General features: G+C 33.8%; 1 protein-coding gene across 1 annotated transcript in view; it reads right to left on the bottom strand.

The window, feature by feature from the left end:
* Dop2R (dopamine D2-like receptor) overlaps window positions 1-19,011 on the bottom strand; it is a 464,663-nt gene extending 445,652 nt beyond the window's left edge. Inside the window, exon 1 of the mRNA XM_074125938.1 lies at window positions 18,285-19,011. Within this exon, the coding sequence (XP_073982039.1) occupies window positions 18,285-18,581 (297 nt within the window). The 5' untranslated portion in view covers window positions 18,582-19,011. The remainder of the gene's footprint in view (window positions 1-18,284) is intronic.
* Between the last annotated feature and the right edge of the window lie 464 nt (window positions 19,012-19,475).

Genomic DNA, 19,475 nt, shown 5'->3' with positions numbered 1-19,475 from the left:
AATCTTGTGGATAATGGAACAATATTTCATTTGTAAAATATAAAATTGATGTAATAAAAATGGGAGAAAACACAAAAAACTAAAACACATAAAACAATAATAATAATTTACTTAATTCTTAAGGGTTTGAATAAACACAAATTAACCTAAGTATAGTTTATTTTCTTAATTCATAAGGCATAACACACATGAAGCATGAAGCATAACTTCCATAAAAAGTGACAAAACTCAACTCAACTCAACTAAGGAATGTCTCCAACTACCTGCTACCCTCTAGCTACCCCTAACGGTCAGCCCTTCTCTTACACCCTCTACAGGGTTGCCAAATATCAAATATTTCAATTTTACTACACATTATAGAATTAATCAGGAAAAAGGTGCTTTTTCTTACATTCTTTCTCATTTATCTCACATTTTCTCACCATTTTGTGTCTCAAGATCCTCGCCTGCCGCTTCCTTCTTCTTTCTTAGCCCATCTTGAAGAGATAGAAGCTTACTGCAATGTGGATTACTGCTCCCATTAAGAACGTTTCACCCTTGTCTTTCTTAAATCGTTCGCCCCCCACTATTCGACCCAAGTTTTCTTTCACATAATAATGATATAATAACCATGTTAGTCCAGCCTCAATTGCTGAGTTTGCGCGCTGAAGCAATTCGCACGTGTAATGGCGGATGCACAAAAACTTAAGCTCGTAAGGAAAAAAAAAAATCCATTTGCATTTATATACGAGTAAAATTAGCTTCCGTCCTTTACATAAAGCTTTCTATTAGTTTGGATGGATTTGTTTTCTTTCTTAATATGGAGCTTAGAAGAAGCTCTCTTCTGACTTAAGCTCATCCAGCTGTTCATTATTTTTGGTGACTGAATCATAGTTTCAATAGGATGAAAAATTAAGGCCAGTCTCAGTCATTATAAACTTTATTATGCCGAGCTTTCAACCTAGGGACTAGGTCATCTTCAGGGCTGTGGAACATATTTACAGATTGTAAACAATAATTAATGTATAAAAAGGAAAACTGCTAGAAATGATATACATATCTAAGACAGAAAACAGTTTAAATTTCAAAACAGACACAAACAATTTAAACAACATATACGCAAACTTACTACAAAATACTTGTGACCATTGGCAACACTGACTTCCACACAACCTAACACAATCACACACAGACCAATCACACTCAGTCCATGAACTGACAAGACAGAAGACACACCAACCCTGTAATGTAAAAACAGTATATTGTAAACTAGGTAAATAATTTTGGTAAATTTCGTTACATTATACATATTCATTTTAATAGAATCATTGTTAACAATCTGTAAACATGTTCCACAGTCCTGAAGATGACCTAGTCCCTAGGTCGAAAGCTCGGCAGAATAAATGTATCACCACTGAAATGGCAATTATTTTTTTCACCCTATTAGCTCATCCATATTTTTCTCTTTTATTGAATCATTGAGTTCATTAAGTTTACAGCCACTGTCAAAGGACAGAAAACAAGAAAATTCTGGAAAAAAAAGTACCTGAATTACAGCGAAACAGATACTTTAATCGGCTAATGAGCTTTTCAAAGAAAATGAAATTCAAATAAGCTTGATATAAGTGCCTAATTTAATACAAGTTAAAACATTATTAATATTAATGTAAAGCTGTCTTGTTAATATTAAGACTTTGGGAAAAGCTCAACTTGTGCACGACACTGTGATAGGAAAACATCTGTAATACCTTCATTTATTATAAGTTATTTTTTTTTTTTTTTTTTCTTGCATTTTCATATAAATTAGGGCTGACAGTTTCTCTGGGAAATTTTTTAGGAAATGATTAATGATTAACTGGGAAATTCTTCTTTTCTTTTTGCTTATTAATGATGTGATTAAAGAAGAAGTATCATGATTTTAAAGTACCTGAACTTTGCGATACGTTATTTATTCTTTTGGTCCTGTTCATTAAGTTATTTTCCGTGATGCTGTAAAGATTCATAGAATAAAAGCACTAATGATAAAGAAGATATTGCGTTTAAGTCAAATTTCATCTCTAAAGTGCTATTTTAGTATTTTGAACGGAACAGAATCTCATATTACTGTAAGATAGGGGTTTAAAATGTTGCTAAAAAGCAATTTAAAAAATATTTTACAGTAATTTTCTTTTTTAATTCTAATTGGCTGGACCACAATATTATATTTATAAAGTGGCAAAGAATTACTTTAATAAATTAAGACACATTAAAAAGTTATTCTATAAAAGTGTAAAATACTTTTTTTTTAATTAGTAGAAATATCGCTATAATTGAATTCAGCGCTTTTACGTTTGATTGATGCGCAAGGAGAGAAGAGATATTTAAAGTAATTATGAAGATTTATTATTAATAAAAAAAATTATACAAATAAAAGGAATAAAGATAATTTAATTAAGTAAATACTCATTAAAAATATTTATTCCAAGTTATGAAGTAAAAGTTTGTTGGCAGGAATGAGTAAAAGGTCAATGTTATTAAATTTTAATCTTTTAGGGAGAAAAAAAAATTGTAAGATAAATAAAGTAATTAAAAAGAAAAATTAATTAAAAAAAAATTAATGGAGCAATTAAATAAATAGAAGGAATAATTTATTTATGACACATTAAAAATATTGTAATAAATTTGAAGATTCATTTAGCAAAACTAACTGAAGTGAACTTGTACATTGTAGAATTGTCGATGTTCTAACTTAAATATTTTTTAAAGCTATTTTTTAAACTAAATTCGAAACGTGTTCGCAAAAAAATGAATAAAAATCTATTTAATAAAGTAGCCATTACTTTATTATAGTTAGGCGCCACGGTAGCCGAACGTAGTATAGGCTAGACCCGCAATGCTAAGATGTATTGTTGGTTTAGTGGGTTCGATTCCCCTGGTCTAGGGCTTGGATTTTATTTAATGGTTAATATGAGAAATTTATAGTAAAGTAAGTTAGGCGGTTGTAGGATAGACCCGCAAAGCTAAGATGTATTGTTGGTTTAGTGGGTTCGATGCCCCTGGTCTAGGGCTTGGATTTTATTTAATGGTTGATATGAAAAAAATTATAGTAAAGTAAGTTAGGCGGTTGTAGGCTAGACCCGCAAAGCTAAGATGTATTGCTGGTTTAGAGTGGTTCGATGCCCCTGGTCTAGGGCTTGGATTTTATTTAATAGTTGATATGAGAAATTTATAGTAAAGTAAGTTAGGCGGTTGTAGGCTAGACCCGCAAAACTAAGATGTACTGTTGGTTTAGTGGGTTCGATGCCCCTGGTCTAGGTCTTGGATTTTATTTAATGGTTGATATGAGTTTATAGTGAAGTACGTTTGTTAGTCGCTTCCATCCACGACACCTAATTTGGTAGTTGGACGTAAAGCCTGCCTCAATAAAAAATTAGTAGCCTCAGGTGTTATCGAATTTAGACTAACTGCAAGTTTCATTTCTTTGCGTTAGAATCTTCCGAATATTGCGTCACACAATAAACAATTAGTGACTTCAAAGCTGGTTTCCATAATTAGAGATTTTATGATTGTCCTTAAATACAATAAATCGATTATTTTTCTTATTGTATTAAATCGATTGAACTTGAAAGTACTCGGAAAGTTAGTTAAAATACTTGAAAACCCTCCAGTAGAATTCTGTTTCTATGGACTTACTTTCAAATTCTTTGTATTTTTGCCAAATGAATCCACCAGTCAGTCTATAATGGTTTTAAAAATAGAGTTGTTGTTGGAAAAAAGAAGTAATGAATAGCCTGAGGTGTTCAAAGTCCCTACACATTTGTTCAAATGAAGGGCTAAGTTCTTTCTATTCTATCTCGCCCTTTGGGCAAAAAAAAAACGAACGAAATTTGATGTCAATACGAGAATAAAACTAATCACTCTGCAAACTTATATTCCTCAGAACTGCCATTGAAGGGTCATATATTTTTAAAATAGGGCATCTGGGCCCTTTTATCTCCTGCCCAAATTTCACTGTATTAATTATATAACTTTTTTTTTTTTTTAACTGTTTTTACCCCACTTTTTGACCGTGTAATTATATAATATTATCTCCTTAACAAAAACTTACAGTTTAAAAAGTTAAGTATAAGGGTTGATTAAACGCCAAAAGGTACACAAATCAGCAAGTACCCAACATTTCATTAATACTTCATTAATATTTAAGTAATTTTACTGCATTAAATTTCATTAATATTTTTTTGAATTTATTAGAGGTCACAGACCCTTATGCTGGCCATTTTAATCTACAAAATATTTGTTCAAATAGAACACCATTTAACTTAGATTGACTGTAATATCTAATCAACAAACTATTAATCACAGGTTAAAAAAAAAAAACTTTATAAAAAAAAAAAATGAGGCTAAAAAATTCAAAAACTTTTTTCAAAAATGCTTACACCAACATTCATCAATGATTTTGTTTATTTTATTTATTTATTTTTATTTTTAAATAAAAATCTTCGGTTTAAGTTCATTCTTCGATTAAAGTAATTGTTACTTTATTTAGTAGTCAAGCGTTTTTAATAATAGGTAATAATTAATCTGGCTTTATAGTAAATAATAGTTTTCTTCAATTCTCAATCTAGGTATTCTTACCACAGTGTTATATATTTGGAATATAAGATATGCATATTTTTAGGACAGCTAATTATTCCAGTATTTTACCTACTATAAGTAAAATTAGAGGGACTACATTAAATTACAATTGAGAAATGAATAATTATTGTTGAATAATTTACTGGATATTACCTATGCGTTATTTGTACTCACAAATACTTCGGTAAGAAGAATTCTAGACTGAAATATTGTTTTAAATCCGTGATTCAAATTTAAACAGTAGCCGACTCTAACTTTGTCTTTTTCTATTTTAACATGCATGTATATGTGACTATTCAGAATAAAGGGCCTAATAAAGATAAATCAGAAGAATAATTTGGAATAAAGCTATAATAAAGTACCTATTTAATTACGAAGATATAATATACATTTTATCATAATTATAACAAAAAATAAAATATTATGAATGATCTAAGGGAAGGGATTAGCTATGCGGTTAGCGTATTGGATTCCCACGTGGAGGTTCCGGGTTCGAATCCAGCTGCTGACCCTTAGATTTTCTCTTCCTAAGAGCTTCTTACAGCTCACTGGCCGGTGATGGACAGTGTTGTCTGTAACGAGAGAACACTGTCCAGAGGCCGGCAGTGCACTGAAAAAAGCTCCGGGCGCCAATAACCTCAGATGTTGACGCGATTTAAATCAATAAAAAAAAAAATTATGAATGAACTGGCCAGCATAAGGGTCTGTGACCTCTAATAAATTCAAAAAAATATTAATGAAATTTAATGCAGTAAAATTACTTAAATATTAATGAAGTATTAATGAAATGTTGGGTACTTGCTGATTTGTGTACCTTTTGGCGTTTAATCAACCCTTATACTTAACTTTTTAAACTGTAAGTTTTTGTTAAGGAGATTTTTGTACTTTTTGGATAGATTTTCCTTTTTATCTGTTTTGCAAAGTTACATATCTGCTTTACAGATTTTATTAAAATTTGGAATAATAAATTCTGTCATTATAACCTAAAAAGGTGTTAAGTCGGAACCGTAACTACCACTGGAGAGATCTTTTTAAAGAATGATTATAGTTGCGGTCCCCCAAACCATCCTCAATAACAATTTTTTAGAGAAAGCGTTTTGAATAAAATAGGAAGGTATTTGTACGTAAATAGCAAAATTAAAAAGCGATTTCAGTACTTCCTTTTAAGAGGAGTAAGAAAAATAAACTGCGATTACAGTACTTCTCCCTAAAAGACAAATATTTTGAATCGAATTCATTGATGTAAATAGGTTCACTCATTGATAATTTTAACGATTGCAGTACTTCCTCTTAGTAGGTGTAAGAGCATGATGGCACTTCACAGCCACGTAGAGGAGCTTTAACCACTTCTTCGTGGTAAATTTTATCCAAATCGAACTAAGCGTAATAGAAATATTGGTAATAATAGTATTAGAAAAGGCCTTATTTGGGTGGGGCAAACTCCCCTCCTTATGAGGACATAGCGACGAGACTTTTAAAGTGCAAATCTGTACAAAATTTCGATTCGAATGACACTTCATTCATGAAAATCGGTTCACGTTTCGATAATTTGAAACGATTACCATACTTCCCCCTAATAAGGGTAAGAGCAGTACGTCGTTTAAATGTTACGTAGGAGTGCCCTAAACCTTTCATCCTGCCAAATTTTATTAAAATCGGGTTAACATTTACAGAGTTATTAGTAATAATAATTTTGAGAAGGGGCCTCACATATATGGGGCTAACTCCTCCCCCATTCGATGTACAGCGTGGAGACCCCCAAAAGGCACATCTACATAAAATTCCGAATCGAATGACACCTCATTCATGAAAATCGGTTCGCGCGTTTAGGCGCTACGTTGTTTACAAAAAAGGTAACAACAACAAGAAGAAGAACAAGAAGAACAAGAACAAGAACATTTTCTGAAAATGCCGTTTTTGGTCATTTTCGGCAACTTTTTTCTCAAAATCTACTTAATCTGGGTTGTTGCAAAAAATTACAGTTATAAAGGAGGGTTTGCCCTTTATTTTAAAGAAAATTTGGGAATTTTATCTTTTATAGAAAAAGAGGAAAAAAATGTCAAAGTTGGGTGTTTTTCAACATTACGCTTTTTCGTGCAGTTTTTGACGATCAACCCTTATACAACTGTCCTACCGGACAGTTTTAATATTGGATTGCCCCTGGCAATGGAGCAGAAAAATCGAGCATCACCGGACAGTGAGCCTTTAAGAAGCTGCTGGGAAGAGAAAAATCAAAGGACCAGCGCGCTGGATTCGAACCCGTGATCTCCGCTTTAGAATACAGCATTCGCTTACCACTCAGCTAATCCGTTCCCTCGTTTCTATTTACTAATATAAATTATAAAAATGTGTAAATTAGTCAAACTTAAAAATTGGGTGCATATTCCTAGATAGAATTCAATTTCATCATCATATTATGTCATCATATAAATCAACTGCAATGCACTCGTACTTTCCCGTTTCCTTTACTATATGGTAGTGAGTTCGTAATGATAAGGCTACAATTTTCCACCCTTCTAAAACAAAGAAAAGCTATTCGAAGTTAGTAGCGCAATTTCACCACCTGCAGAATATGGAACGGTGGTAGTAATTCTACTTTTCTTTTCTCCCGAAGTTATTACCTACTCTTGTCTTCATGTATCTTCAGAGTCTCAATTGGCGGCCATATTAAAGTGTTCAAAAAAAAAAAAAAGCGATAAGTTTAAAAAGCAGTCTGCATTTAATCTACGTATCTTTCTTTAAAAACAGACTAACTTAGTCACTCGATTCTTGCCATTTATATCTGTGAGTTTAAACTGACAACTCTCACAATTGGGTTTAGCTAAGCTTCATGCTTCTGGTTTCCGCTAAAAGCAATAATTCATTTAAATTGCCATTTAATGTTAAATATCTTCTCTTTTTTCTATTCTAAGCACAGTGCTACACTGAAGAAACCCACGTCGTTTGACCGATACCTGGATATTCATCCGGTTTAAGGGGCTATTACTTGCCACAAATCATTTTACATTGCTGCTTGTAGACGTGAAATGGACTTAGTCCAGCGTGGACACAATTTGTGGAGATAGTTATCGTGGGAACAGTCACGCTATCAAAGTCTGCCTTCAGCTAAGCCTAAATAAGTCTTTTCTTTCTGCCTGCTTAACAGCCCTTGTGGATTAGATTCATAATTATATTAGCCCTGTTGCAAAAGGACTATCCAGTCCGTTTTTTTTTTTACGATCCTATGGGTGGTTCAGTTTGAGGACACTCGACTGCAGGATATGGGTCATTCTTAGGGGTGGCTGTTTTCTCTTCTAGTCCTCTTCTACAGGACTACTTCCATTTGGACTTTATAGAAGGGCAAAGTAGAAGGCCCTGGCAGTAAAAACTACTTTATTCCTTCTTGAAAAATACATATATTTTTCTACCTACTCCTTTTTTTGTACTTCAAAGCACTTTGCCTAACTTTTGCGAATAATAAATTCTATCCCTGAAGTGCGTTTCAAGTGCGTGAAGTTGGTATCAAAGTTGATAGGTCTACCAAGAAAACACTCTGCTCCTTAAGGATAGTAATTAATTATTATTTATTTAGAAGAGTTTTCTGTCCAACTGCCGATGGGAGATGCGGACGGAGACAGGTCGCAAACCTCTTAAATTTACTTATCAAATATCAAATAAGATCCAAACCAAGATTCGAACCTAGTATCTCAATACAATTTGGCTGAACGGATCTCGCCTCTAACCGCTCGGCTACCATGGCGCCTATTTCTACTTTATTAAGTGACATCCATTTGCAAATGAACATAGCCAATGGCGAACTTGGTAAGTGAACAATATGCCTAGTTTTCTTTTCTTTATTTTCCAATCAAATAATTGACCTTCGCTAACTTTTCCATTTCCTTTTGCATTGCACGATAATCTTCTCTGTATCGTTCCAATTTCTTGTATATCTGTATCCTCTGGCACTGATATATCATAAAAAGGATAGTGAGACGGTCTTCATCTCTAAGCAAAACTGAAGCTCAAATATATATAATGTATTTCACCTCTTGTTTTCACTATTCTATTCATTTAAAGTACATGGTACTTTGGTTTGTCGTTTCTAAACTATTGTTCTTCAAACTATTCGGGCTCTCTTCATTAGTTAACATTGAATAAGATGGCCGTATTGTGTTGCAATACTTATTGACATGTCTATAAATTAATAAGGATGATTGAGCGAAGAAAGCTTCACCTAGCCTACTGACTGGAGACACGGGCAATAAATGATTTGAGAGTGGGTTCAGGGTTTCAAAGAGGCTGATGTCCGCCCTTGTTGATAAACAATATGAAAGAGCTTTAAGTGTAGCTAAGACTTGTTTCAAGGAGTATGAGCGCAGGTTACCACCGAAACGCGATGAGAAGAAGATTGAATTAAATCGTTGATGCTGTCTGTTGAAATGAAGTTTGTGCTTTACAGAAACAAAAAACCAAATAGTGAATTAACTTTTAGCAAATTGAATAAACAAAAAATGCATAATTAGGTAAAAGCACCGTCTGTTGTTGATGTTAAAAAAGAACATTTCAAAGTTGGTTTGACAAACTTGAAATTAGTTGTTTGTGACATTCATTAAAGAAATTACAACTTCTAATTAGTGTTTAGAGTAATTTTAACACTGAATAAATGATTACTTTCTGTTTGCAAGGAAATTATTCTTTATTTACACTTTATTTAAGAAACTCTTTACAGCTGTCTAGTTAGAAGGGCTTCGTCTTATTACGGGTACGATGTGGAACTTGAGTTGTTGTGTAGAAGACTTTGGTCTACGATATGGTTTTGGATCTGTCAATATCGTGAAGTGATTCATTAGCCACATATTGTCTTTGGACTGTGTGATATTAATGTTGGTCCTAGATTGTGTAAGATTAGTGTTACAGCATGAGACTTGTACCCCAGGCAATGCAGCCTAAGAAAGGCTTTAATGAGACAATCGACTAGTTCTCTGAGAAATATTCCTCTGCCGGAAATAGCTCTACTTACGTAAAAGATTGTTTAGTTTCTTGAAAATATCTCCTAGGGTTTCCTGAAAAACTGCAGTTAATTGATTACTTTCATTAATTAATTGATAACTTTATTTTTAAAGTAAAGTAATCGCCTATTTTTTCAGGCGGGGCTTAACGTCCAACTACCATTTACTAGGTGTCTTGGACGGAGGCGACTAGCAAACGTACTTTACTATTTGTCATTTAACCATTAAATGCAAGGCCAAGACCAGGAATCGAACCCAGTACCACAATGTATATTAGCTTTGCAGGTCTCGCCTCTTAACCCGCTCGGCTACCGTGGCGCCTTTATTTTTAATCATTTTTGTAAAAACAAATTAGTTTTAAGGCGATTCCTCGGTATACCCCAAAGGGCTAGACTTCCCTACTTGTTATTATTTACATTTAGGGGTAAAGTACGATTAAAAACTGCGTAATTTAAAGTTGTAAGACAGTTATATAAGCTTTGATCGTCAAGAAAATTGCACTAAAAAGCTTAATGTTGGAGTTCACCCAAATTTTTTGATATTAAGAATTGAATATTACTCAAAACTCTCGGAGTTTAAAGATAATTTGAGAGTTAGGAGAGCAGTTATAGTAAGTAGTGTGGGTATTCAGTTTTTTCCAAAATATAAACGTGAATCCTTCGTTTCTGTCCCTTAAACTGTGCCAAATATCAAAAGTATTATCATTTATTTAAAATTCATTTTTAAAATAACCAAGTTTTAGGTGGCTCTGCTTTACTTTGACATTTTTTTTGTAAAAAAAAAAAAAGAAATAGGATATAAAAATCCAAGTAATAGATCCATAGAAACTGCAAACTTCAAATAAAAGAGCTTTTGAACTTGTTTTGAACTAACTGGATTAGTGACGTCACTCAAACCTAATTAAGGAAGGTTTTTCTTTAAAATAACCTGACAGTTTCTTTTTTTTTTTATCTTTCTACATTTCTTAGGCCATTTTTTTCTTTATGAAAATAATTTAAAAAGATTATTGGGATCCTAATATCTAAAACAAAAGAAGCATTTTTTATATCGCAAAGTTGTCGTCTATTCAAGATTGATTAATTTGTCACAAAGTATCTAGACGGCTTGCATATATTCTGGATATACTGAAAGATCTAGAAAATTGTACATTCTAATGAGAAAGAGAAGAAAAATTTATCATCAAAATTTTCTCTTAGAATCTTGGAAAAAAGAAAGAGTTGTCAAACCAAAAAAAAAAATTCCTGTGGGTCCAGCTTAGAACTATAAAGATCCTTAGGTCACTCCTGTAAACAATTGATTCGTTGGACCCCAGCTGAACCGCAGAACCGCTCGATTTCCGCGGCCGCTAATATCAGAATTCCTTCGTAAAAAAAAAAACATTAATCTAAAAATCCTCCTCCAGATCTCTCACTTTCAGGCAACGCAGCATCCTAACTAATAAACATCAAAGTTTCATGAAGCACTATCTTTTTATAATTAATAAAATTCAGTATGCGGTTCTTTTAATGGTAGCGAGTTATATTACTATAATATTATCGCATAATAACTATCTAATTTCAAAATAATTAATATTGGATAATTTTATAGAAGTTAATTATCTAATAAATATAAATTAAGATGAAATTGAAACAATATTAAGTAATGATGTTAAATTTGAGCCACCAACAATTTTCATTAAATTTGAAAATCTCATTTTCTTTAATTTATACATATTAAGTTCAGTAGGAAACTTAATTAATGGAAATTTAATATAAATTAATTTGTTTGCCGCGGTTCTTGGAAGCAAATTTTACGTTAATATTGTAGCAAACTTGGAACAAATTTATTAATGATTCAGCTTAATGAGGATTTTTCAAAATATCAACTTTCATTAATAATAACAATAAAAAAAACTACTTTGTAATTAACGACGTTTCGAAAATTATGACGTCTTATTCAAGGCCTGTAAAACTTCTTATTTCTTTTCGCGTTTATTTGTGCTACAAAATCAAAGGGGTGCGCTGTAAGTAACTTTCAGACCGCAGTAGATACAAACAAATGGAGAAGTTAAACCAGTGGTAACACTCCAAAACGCCAGAACTATTAGTCCACTCTCTTCACTAAGAGAGGTGATCAAGAAGGCCACTGTCTTTTAAGGCGTCTTGTTGGGTTGCCAGGCAGAGTACTAGAAGAAAAGATTTTGACCTAGAGGATTTGCATATGATTGCAGGTTGAAATAGAGTTTCCTGTGACGGAATTTATTAAAATCTGTTTGTATTGTCTGGTTAGAGTTGTGAAAAGGAGCCTTCACTGTGAATAGAAGTATTTTATATTTTAGAGATTAAATTGTTTGGCGATTGGTGCGTTTGGTTGAACCCTAGAGCTCTATTCTGTACACTAAAATGGGTTCTAAAATAGAAGTATTAAATTAGTGTTTTGTTCTCTAGAGACAGCTTAGATCTATCTAAGAGTATTTTAAGTTCTCCGAAAATGTCTGTTTAGCTCTGTCCTTTTAAGCCTAGCGTGGGGATTCCTAAAGAAGTCTAATAAAAGCCCTTAAGTGCCGGCGACGTTGAGGTACAGAAGTTTGGTTATAGTTAACATAAGTCTGAAGAAAGTATTATACAGGTATTTGCATATTTACGTGCTGGTCACAAATACAAAGTTTTCTTTTTTTTTCTTTATTTTTGGTGATGTGGGTATAATTTTCTTGGATACGCTTTTTTTTTTTCTTGTAGCATGGAAACTGCTGTCTTGGCAACGGCGGAGTGCTGGCCTCCGCAAGAGTAATTCGACGAACTGTGAAGGCGAAGTTTTGAGACTTAGTTTCAGTAAGCCTAATACCCCATAGCTTAGAAACGCTGTTCTAAGGAGGTTAGGAGTGATTGTAGATTTCTTGTGAGCTATTACAGGATCTTGATTGATGTTTTGGTAAGGAGATTTAGGGCCTCTCACCAAAGCAGAAAAATACCTCCTAAAAATAATGAAGTATCTTATTTTATCTCACAAAACTAACTTCTGCCAGTGCGCTTAACCTGTGCAAATCTGTGGACGATGATAGTTAGGAGACATTAGAAACATTAAGTGAAGGAAAGCGAGCCGAAGAAAATCAAATGAGGAAAAGAATGAGGAAAAACAGAACTGAAAGTCCCCAGTCTTCTGGTTAGTTGGGTCTAACTCAGCGCCTTTGTCGTCTACCTTTCCCATGCTTATAATGGGCCTTAGCTTTATTTAGCTTCTCCTAACATGGATATACTGCAAAGCTCTAGAATATTGTTTACTTTGGCACAAAGTTATAAAAATCTTTGTATTGTATATTCAACGACTTTATCTTTTTTTTCTTTTTTTAAATTAGTTTCGTTGAAAGTTCGCCACATTTCTGTTATAGATGGGTGAAAATGCATTCAGTGCATTATGCAAGAATTTCTTTTTTATCAGAGAAAACTTTTTTATGCAATCTATTTTATCAGTATACACATATTTTTTACAAGATTTGCAATTAGGTTGTTTGCATACTAGTTTCCTTTTTACTTGCAGCTATTATCAACAATCTCGGATTTAAATTTTGGCTGCTAAATTTTGTTTTATTTGAACACACGAATCCAAATTAACATACATGCAAATGAAATATGAAAAAGATAAAATGATTGGAAATTTAAATCATAATTTATAAGACGTCAATCAACAGAAACTGTGCGTGGTATCCAATTTATAAAATATGTCTATCAGTCAGATTTTATAAACAGACATATTTTACAAAATACAATCAGACAATTTTAATTTTTAATGACTAAGAATAATAAGTTCTCGCAGGGGGTCGCACCTTTCTGGGTGTTGCAATCCCACGGGTTCCCAGCACTGTACTCCATGCACTTTCACTTGTACAATAGGGACACACAATACACTACATTCACGTCAAACAAGCACACCAAGGCAAATACAGTATACACCCAAGGGCTACCTTCCCTTGGAGATACATTGGGCAAAGGGTGTAAACCTTTTAAATCCAAGGTCCTCCATTGTGCCAGGGATGGAACGTAGGGCCCACAACCCTATCCAGCAAAACCTCAATACGTCTCGAAACCTCAAATCAGAAAATTGAGGAGGCTAGCGCCCTTCATGGGCTGTACTGCTAAGAAAGAAGAAGAATAATAAGTAATTCTAATAATAATAAACTATTGTTAAAGTTTTATGCCACGTCGCTCAAGATTTCGTTATACTATTTTGAATCTTAGAATGCAATTGCATAATAATGTGCAGTCACAGGTAGAACTTCCATTTTATAGCTATGACTAGGGATCATTCTAGCCAATGAAAGGTCTGATTTTATGGGAAGTGGGAAATCAATAGACACAAATTAAAATTAAGGGTTTCAATGCAAAATACATGGGTATAGTTTAGTTGTTTGTAGGCCATTTTAGGCCAATCCTAACGGCCCAATTGGCGCAAATGGAAATAATAATGCTATAATAGGGAAGGGATTAGCTATGCGGTTAGTGTACTGGACTCCCACGCGGAGGTCCCGGGTTTGAAACCAGCTGCTTAGACTTTCTCTTCCTAGGAGCTGCTTACAGCTCACTGTCCGGTGATGGACAGTGTTGTCTGTAACGAGAGAACACTGTCCAGAGGCCGACGGTGCACTGAAAAAAAGCTCCGGGCGCCAATAACCTTAGATGTTGACGCGCCTTAAATCATTAAATAATAATAATAATAATGCTATAATGTGCATTAATACTTCATAAATAGGGCTTTCTATTTTAACTCGATTCCAAATTATTCTTCTGATAATCTTTATTCTGAATAATCATCACACTCACTCGTACTATAAAGTAGAAAAATAGAAAAATTAGTATTACTCTATAAATGAGGCAGTAAATTAAATCACGTACTTCAAACGAAATTTCCGTCTTAGATTCATCTAACAGAAAAATACAAGACCAAAAATCACACTCACTTAATAACAGATAAATATCTACTTTTAAGTATTAAAAAGTTCTATCCCAGTTGTACGAGGACCTGGAAGGTGTGCGACGGTATATCCTAGTGCAACTAATCTACTTAGTTAGCTCCCAGTTTTCTTGGCAAGAATCAGACAGTAGAGTCTGATTACAGTTCTATAGACCACTAATTACTTATTCTGGACACTTCCGTGAGTAGCACAGAGTGTTTTATTTTTATTTTTAACTGAGCAAAGGGCACCAATTTCCTGCCGCAATCCTGTATTATTGCAAAGTATTAAGGAAGACATTACTGTTATTCTAATTTTTAGGGAAATTGGATGAGATTTTTTTGTATTCTGGAAGTAGTAAAAAAAAGGAGAATTTAAGTGGTTTCTGGATTCTGGTATATGATCGTACTTCTTCGGGACTGACTTCTGGAAGCCAGTCAAATTTATCTACGGGAAGCTGCAAGTTTTATCACAATATTGGTAATAATTTCTGTTAGATAAATCTTGAAAGCGGTTCGCTCAAGATTTTTATCTTTTCTTTTCAAGCTGGAGAAAGAGAGGGCAACATGGTTTTGCCTTAAACCCAGACTAAGTTCTTCTAATGCTAAGTCCCTCTTTCCATAAGGGACATTTTATCCTTACTCAATGCCAGCCACTTAATATAACTTCCATTTCCAATACCTTTCACCAGAGGCTTAGCCATTCACTGTAAGCTATTATATTTCTCCCCTTTCTTTAGAATTTTAGAGAAAGATAGATGTATTAAATCAAACGCTTTCCTTCCTTATTTCCCCGCGCCACCCAAATGTCATACTTTCTTTTTCCAATCAGTTCTACTGAATGTCCATGTATTCAGAGTTTTAAACACGATAAAACTCGTACGGGAAAGTGTGTGATAAATGCGTTGGTAAAGATAGAAGGCAGAACAAAATGAAACTGGGTCAGTTAGAAGTGATTGTTAGGATTTTATTGTCCTAGAATGATTTCAAAACAAAATGTTTCTTTACAGCTGCAAAAGTTCATTAAACTTTGAAATGATTGTTTTTTGTTTTTTTTTTTGTGGGAGGCCAAAACATTTACACGATCTTTTGTTTAGTTATTGATTGAGTTCTATGCAGATCAATGATCCACTCATCTTACAGTACTCCTTCCAAATTAAGGCACCAGATCGTGATCTCAAAATCTGGTCGATTATATTCTATTCCAACAGCTGATAACTTGTTTGGATAATGTCTCCGCAATTCGTCAAGAGATCATTCATTGAAGTCTCTTTGACAGAACCAGATTTTTTTTTTCAGTTATCTATTTTCTGGCTTTGATTTAACGTTCCAACTTACCAAATCATATGTCGTGGACAGCAGGAGCAGAAGCACCATACTTTGTGGGCTTCTACCACTTACAGATTCCATTTCCCACTAACAAATAATGCATTTTCTTCGTGGAAAATTCCTTTTATTGGAGTTAGCTTGATGTTTTAACCTTTTCCTCTTGATATCATTGATTCTAAAACCTCCTGCAAAGCATCAATAATTAAATCCATAACCGCAGTACCTATTTTGAAAGGAAATCAACAATCCATTTCCTGTTGTGATTTCGCTTGATTAAGGAGCAAATAAGTTTCTTTGAACTTGCGTGCAACCCACTTAACTGATACAGAACTTATCACTCTTGTTTTGAAAACTATTCACGTGGAATTTAATTTAGTGAGAGCTACTCGGGTAAAGCAACTCCCAGTCTCCACCAATAGAGTTGTTTTATTGAAGTTTTTAGGTTTCCCCAACTATTGAAGGTTTGTTGAAGACTAGTATTTAGTAAACATACTAGGTTTTAAAAAAGTTTTTCCAATATAACTTTCTAAATTGCAATTAGAGAAGGCCGTGTGGTCAGATTATTCCAGATTTGTTTTTCAGTTGAATACTGTATTTGTTTATTCTGTCTCGAGTCTTTTTGTAAGTACCTCCAATTTCCTGAACTTGTACAATGTGGTTTTTACGTTTATTTTATAGTATATCCTGTTTTGTGTCTCTCTCCGTATTCAGCTTCAATTAAAGATGGAAAATGCAAAACGTTCAAATTCTAAATTTAATTTGGATGCCGGTAAGGGGATAGCTCTGTGATTAGCGTACTAGATTCCCAAGTGAAGATCCTAGATTCGAATCCTAGCTGCTAGCTCTTAGATTTTCTTTTCCTAGGAGCTTCTTATAGCTCATGATTCCGGAGGCCGACAGTGCACTGGAAAAAATCTACGGGTGCCAAATACCTCAAATGTGGACGTGCCTCAAATTAAAAAATAATAAATTGGTTGCCACCAAACAAGTCTTAGAAGAACTGAACAGTCCCAACTACAACTTAAAGGACGGAACTAAACTGTCTCCAGAACAAAAGACTTCTATTTTAATACTTCTATTTTAGAACCGATTTGGGTGTACAGAATAGAGCTGTAGGGTTGAACCGAACGCACCAATCGCCAAAGAATTCAATCTCTATAATCAGAAATACCTCGATCCATAGTTAACGCTCCTAAATGTCTCTAACCGGACTATACATTTCTTAACATTCCTTTTATCGCCCAAATCACGATAAAACACGATACAGGAAACTTCCACTTCAAGCTGCAATCTTACGCAACTCCTGTAGCTCAAAAATCTTTTCCGCTAGAACTATTCCTGACAACCGAACGAGACGTCTTAAAAGACAGAGGCCTCGTAATCTCCTCGCTAATGGACTAATAGTTCAGCGTTTTGGAGTATCCAAAACTGGGTAACCTCTCCACTAGTTTGCATCTTCATTGTTAACATTATTACTTATCTCGTCACTGCGCTGATTTTACCACAAATAATCGAGAAAAAGAAAAGTTGTATGTAACTTTGGACTTTGCAAATGATTTACTTTTATTTTGTAGCATCACTCCGTTAAATCTTTTAGTTTTTACAATTTTTCCAAAAACGGCTGTATCGAGATTTTCGTTAATCTTCTTTGCAGACTCCCTATGGATGAATTAGATCATAAATTGTATTTCAACCAATTTTCCCCAAAATAAAAAATATATATGTACTATATACAACTCAAAAAATTCAATCAGACTGACAGACCAATTTTATAAAAAGAATTTTTATCGTTTAAAGTCCAGAACACCTTCAAAATATGCATTTACGGAGAAAACCGAAAATCTAATATTTTCACGATTTCCCAAACTTCCTTTTAAGAGGAGAAAGAGGAAGTTGTAATTGTACTAAAAGTAGTAAAAATTATTAGCGTAAAAACTCGTTTTTTCGATCATGTTGAATCCTGAATCCTGAAAGTAATCTCAAAATAAAGAAAAAAATATGAAATGTTGAATATATAGTTGAATCCTGAATGCAGGTACAGTACCAGGTTACTATTATCACTGTAATAATAATTAATATTAAGTAATAATATAATATTATTATAATCACGGGGATAATAAGTGATTTTGTAACGCGCAGCATGTTTGTTTTTAGTAATGCTGATCATTAGAGATGAAATTATCAGATTTGTGCAGAGAAATTTGAGCTCCACTTAGAAAGCTTCTTTCAGCTTTCTAGATACTCTTTGACAGATTCTGAGTGAGATGAGGTACCATTTAAATAGTCTGAAGACATCCTCTAGTTTTAAATAAATTAATAAATTTTTAAGTGTAAAATTTGAATTTAAATAGAATTTAATGGCATCCGATATTTAGTTGATCTCAGTGGCACTGTGAATAAATTTTTTAGTTAGATTTTTAAAACTATGAATATATTAACTGTACTGACCAGGACATATACAGCGAACGGCATGACCAACACAGCGACCAGGAGATCTGCCAAAGCAAGACTGACAATAAAGTAGTTAGTGGCTGACTGTAGACTTCGCTCCCTGTATACGGCCAATATGACCAACACATTGCCGAATAAGGTGAGAAATGGAAACAATACTAGCACCAATGCCCAATAGTTCTTCTCTGGTGGGTTTGGCTCGTCTAGCCAGCCGGTTATATTGCTGGTTGTCCAGTTGACCGCTATGGACCAGTTCTCTAGCGGTTCTATTAGATCTCCGCTGCTAAGGTTCATCTCTTCACTTAACCGCTCCAATCGTCATTTCCGCACCATATTATTTTTACTCTGTCTTTTTTATTTTTTATTTTTTTATTCTTGTTTCCGGTCTTTACTTCCCTCCTTACTTAGGACAGCTTTAAAAAGCTCTCCTTTTTGGTTGGTTTACTTACTTCTATATGTATTTTACCATCTATTTTATGATTTACTCGTATATATTTATTTATATTATTTTTGTGTATTATTTTTTAAATTTGAAAATAAGAAAATTCCCCCCATACAAAAAAATAAAATGAAAATTACCAAAAAAAAATAAAAATAAATAAGAAGAGCCGCTTTTCTTTATTTTCAAAACCAAAAAACCAAAAAAATGGATTTCTTTCGCGCACGGAATTAACCCGGATGCGGCTCGAATACCTACTGGCTTGGTATACCACTACTGCCAACTTCCCTTGCTGGCTCCGGGGGTGGTATGCCTCCTTGATGGCCGCGCATGCTTCACCATCCCCACGCCTCTCGTCCTACCATGGATCTTCCCCTCCAATCTTCTTCATCTTCCTCCATCTCTTTCCATCTCTCGCTTGTTCCTCATACTCCAGCATCAGCCGCCGCTCCAACAGAGAGATATCCTGTACGCGTTCTCTCTGTCACTCTTACTCCCTCAAAGAACGCATACACACTCACTTCTCCATCATCCTCGTATACTTTGAATTTACCAACCTACTGATGTGGGAAATTCTGACGACCGTCTCCACTCATCTTCTCCCATCCACTTCTACCCTCTCTTTTTTTTTTCTAAAGTTAAGCTTTTATCTAACATTAAAATTGTAAATGTATTAAAATACTTAAAAAGATATTTAAATCGTAAAAATAAAAAATGTAAATTTACATCTGAAGTGATAAGTTCCAAAT

The sequence above is a fragment of the Rhodnius prolixus genome, unplaced genomic scaffold, assembly GCF_049639745.1.
Source record: "Rhodnius prolixus isolate KJV_2025 unplaced genomic scaffold, Rpr scaffold_3, whole genome shotgun sequence".
NCBI lineage: Eukaryota > Metazoa > Arthropoda > Insecta > Hemiptera > Reduviidae > Rhodnius > Rhodnius prolixus.
Note: the sequence above shows the minus strand (reverse complement) of the source record. Positions and strands in the feature narration are given on the sequence as shown.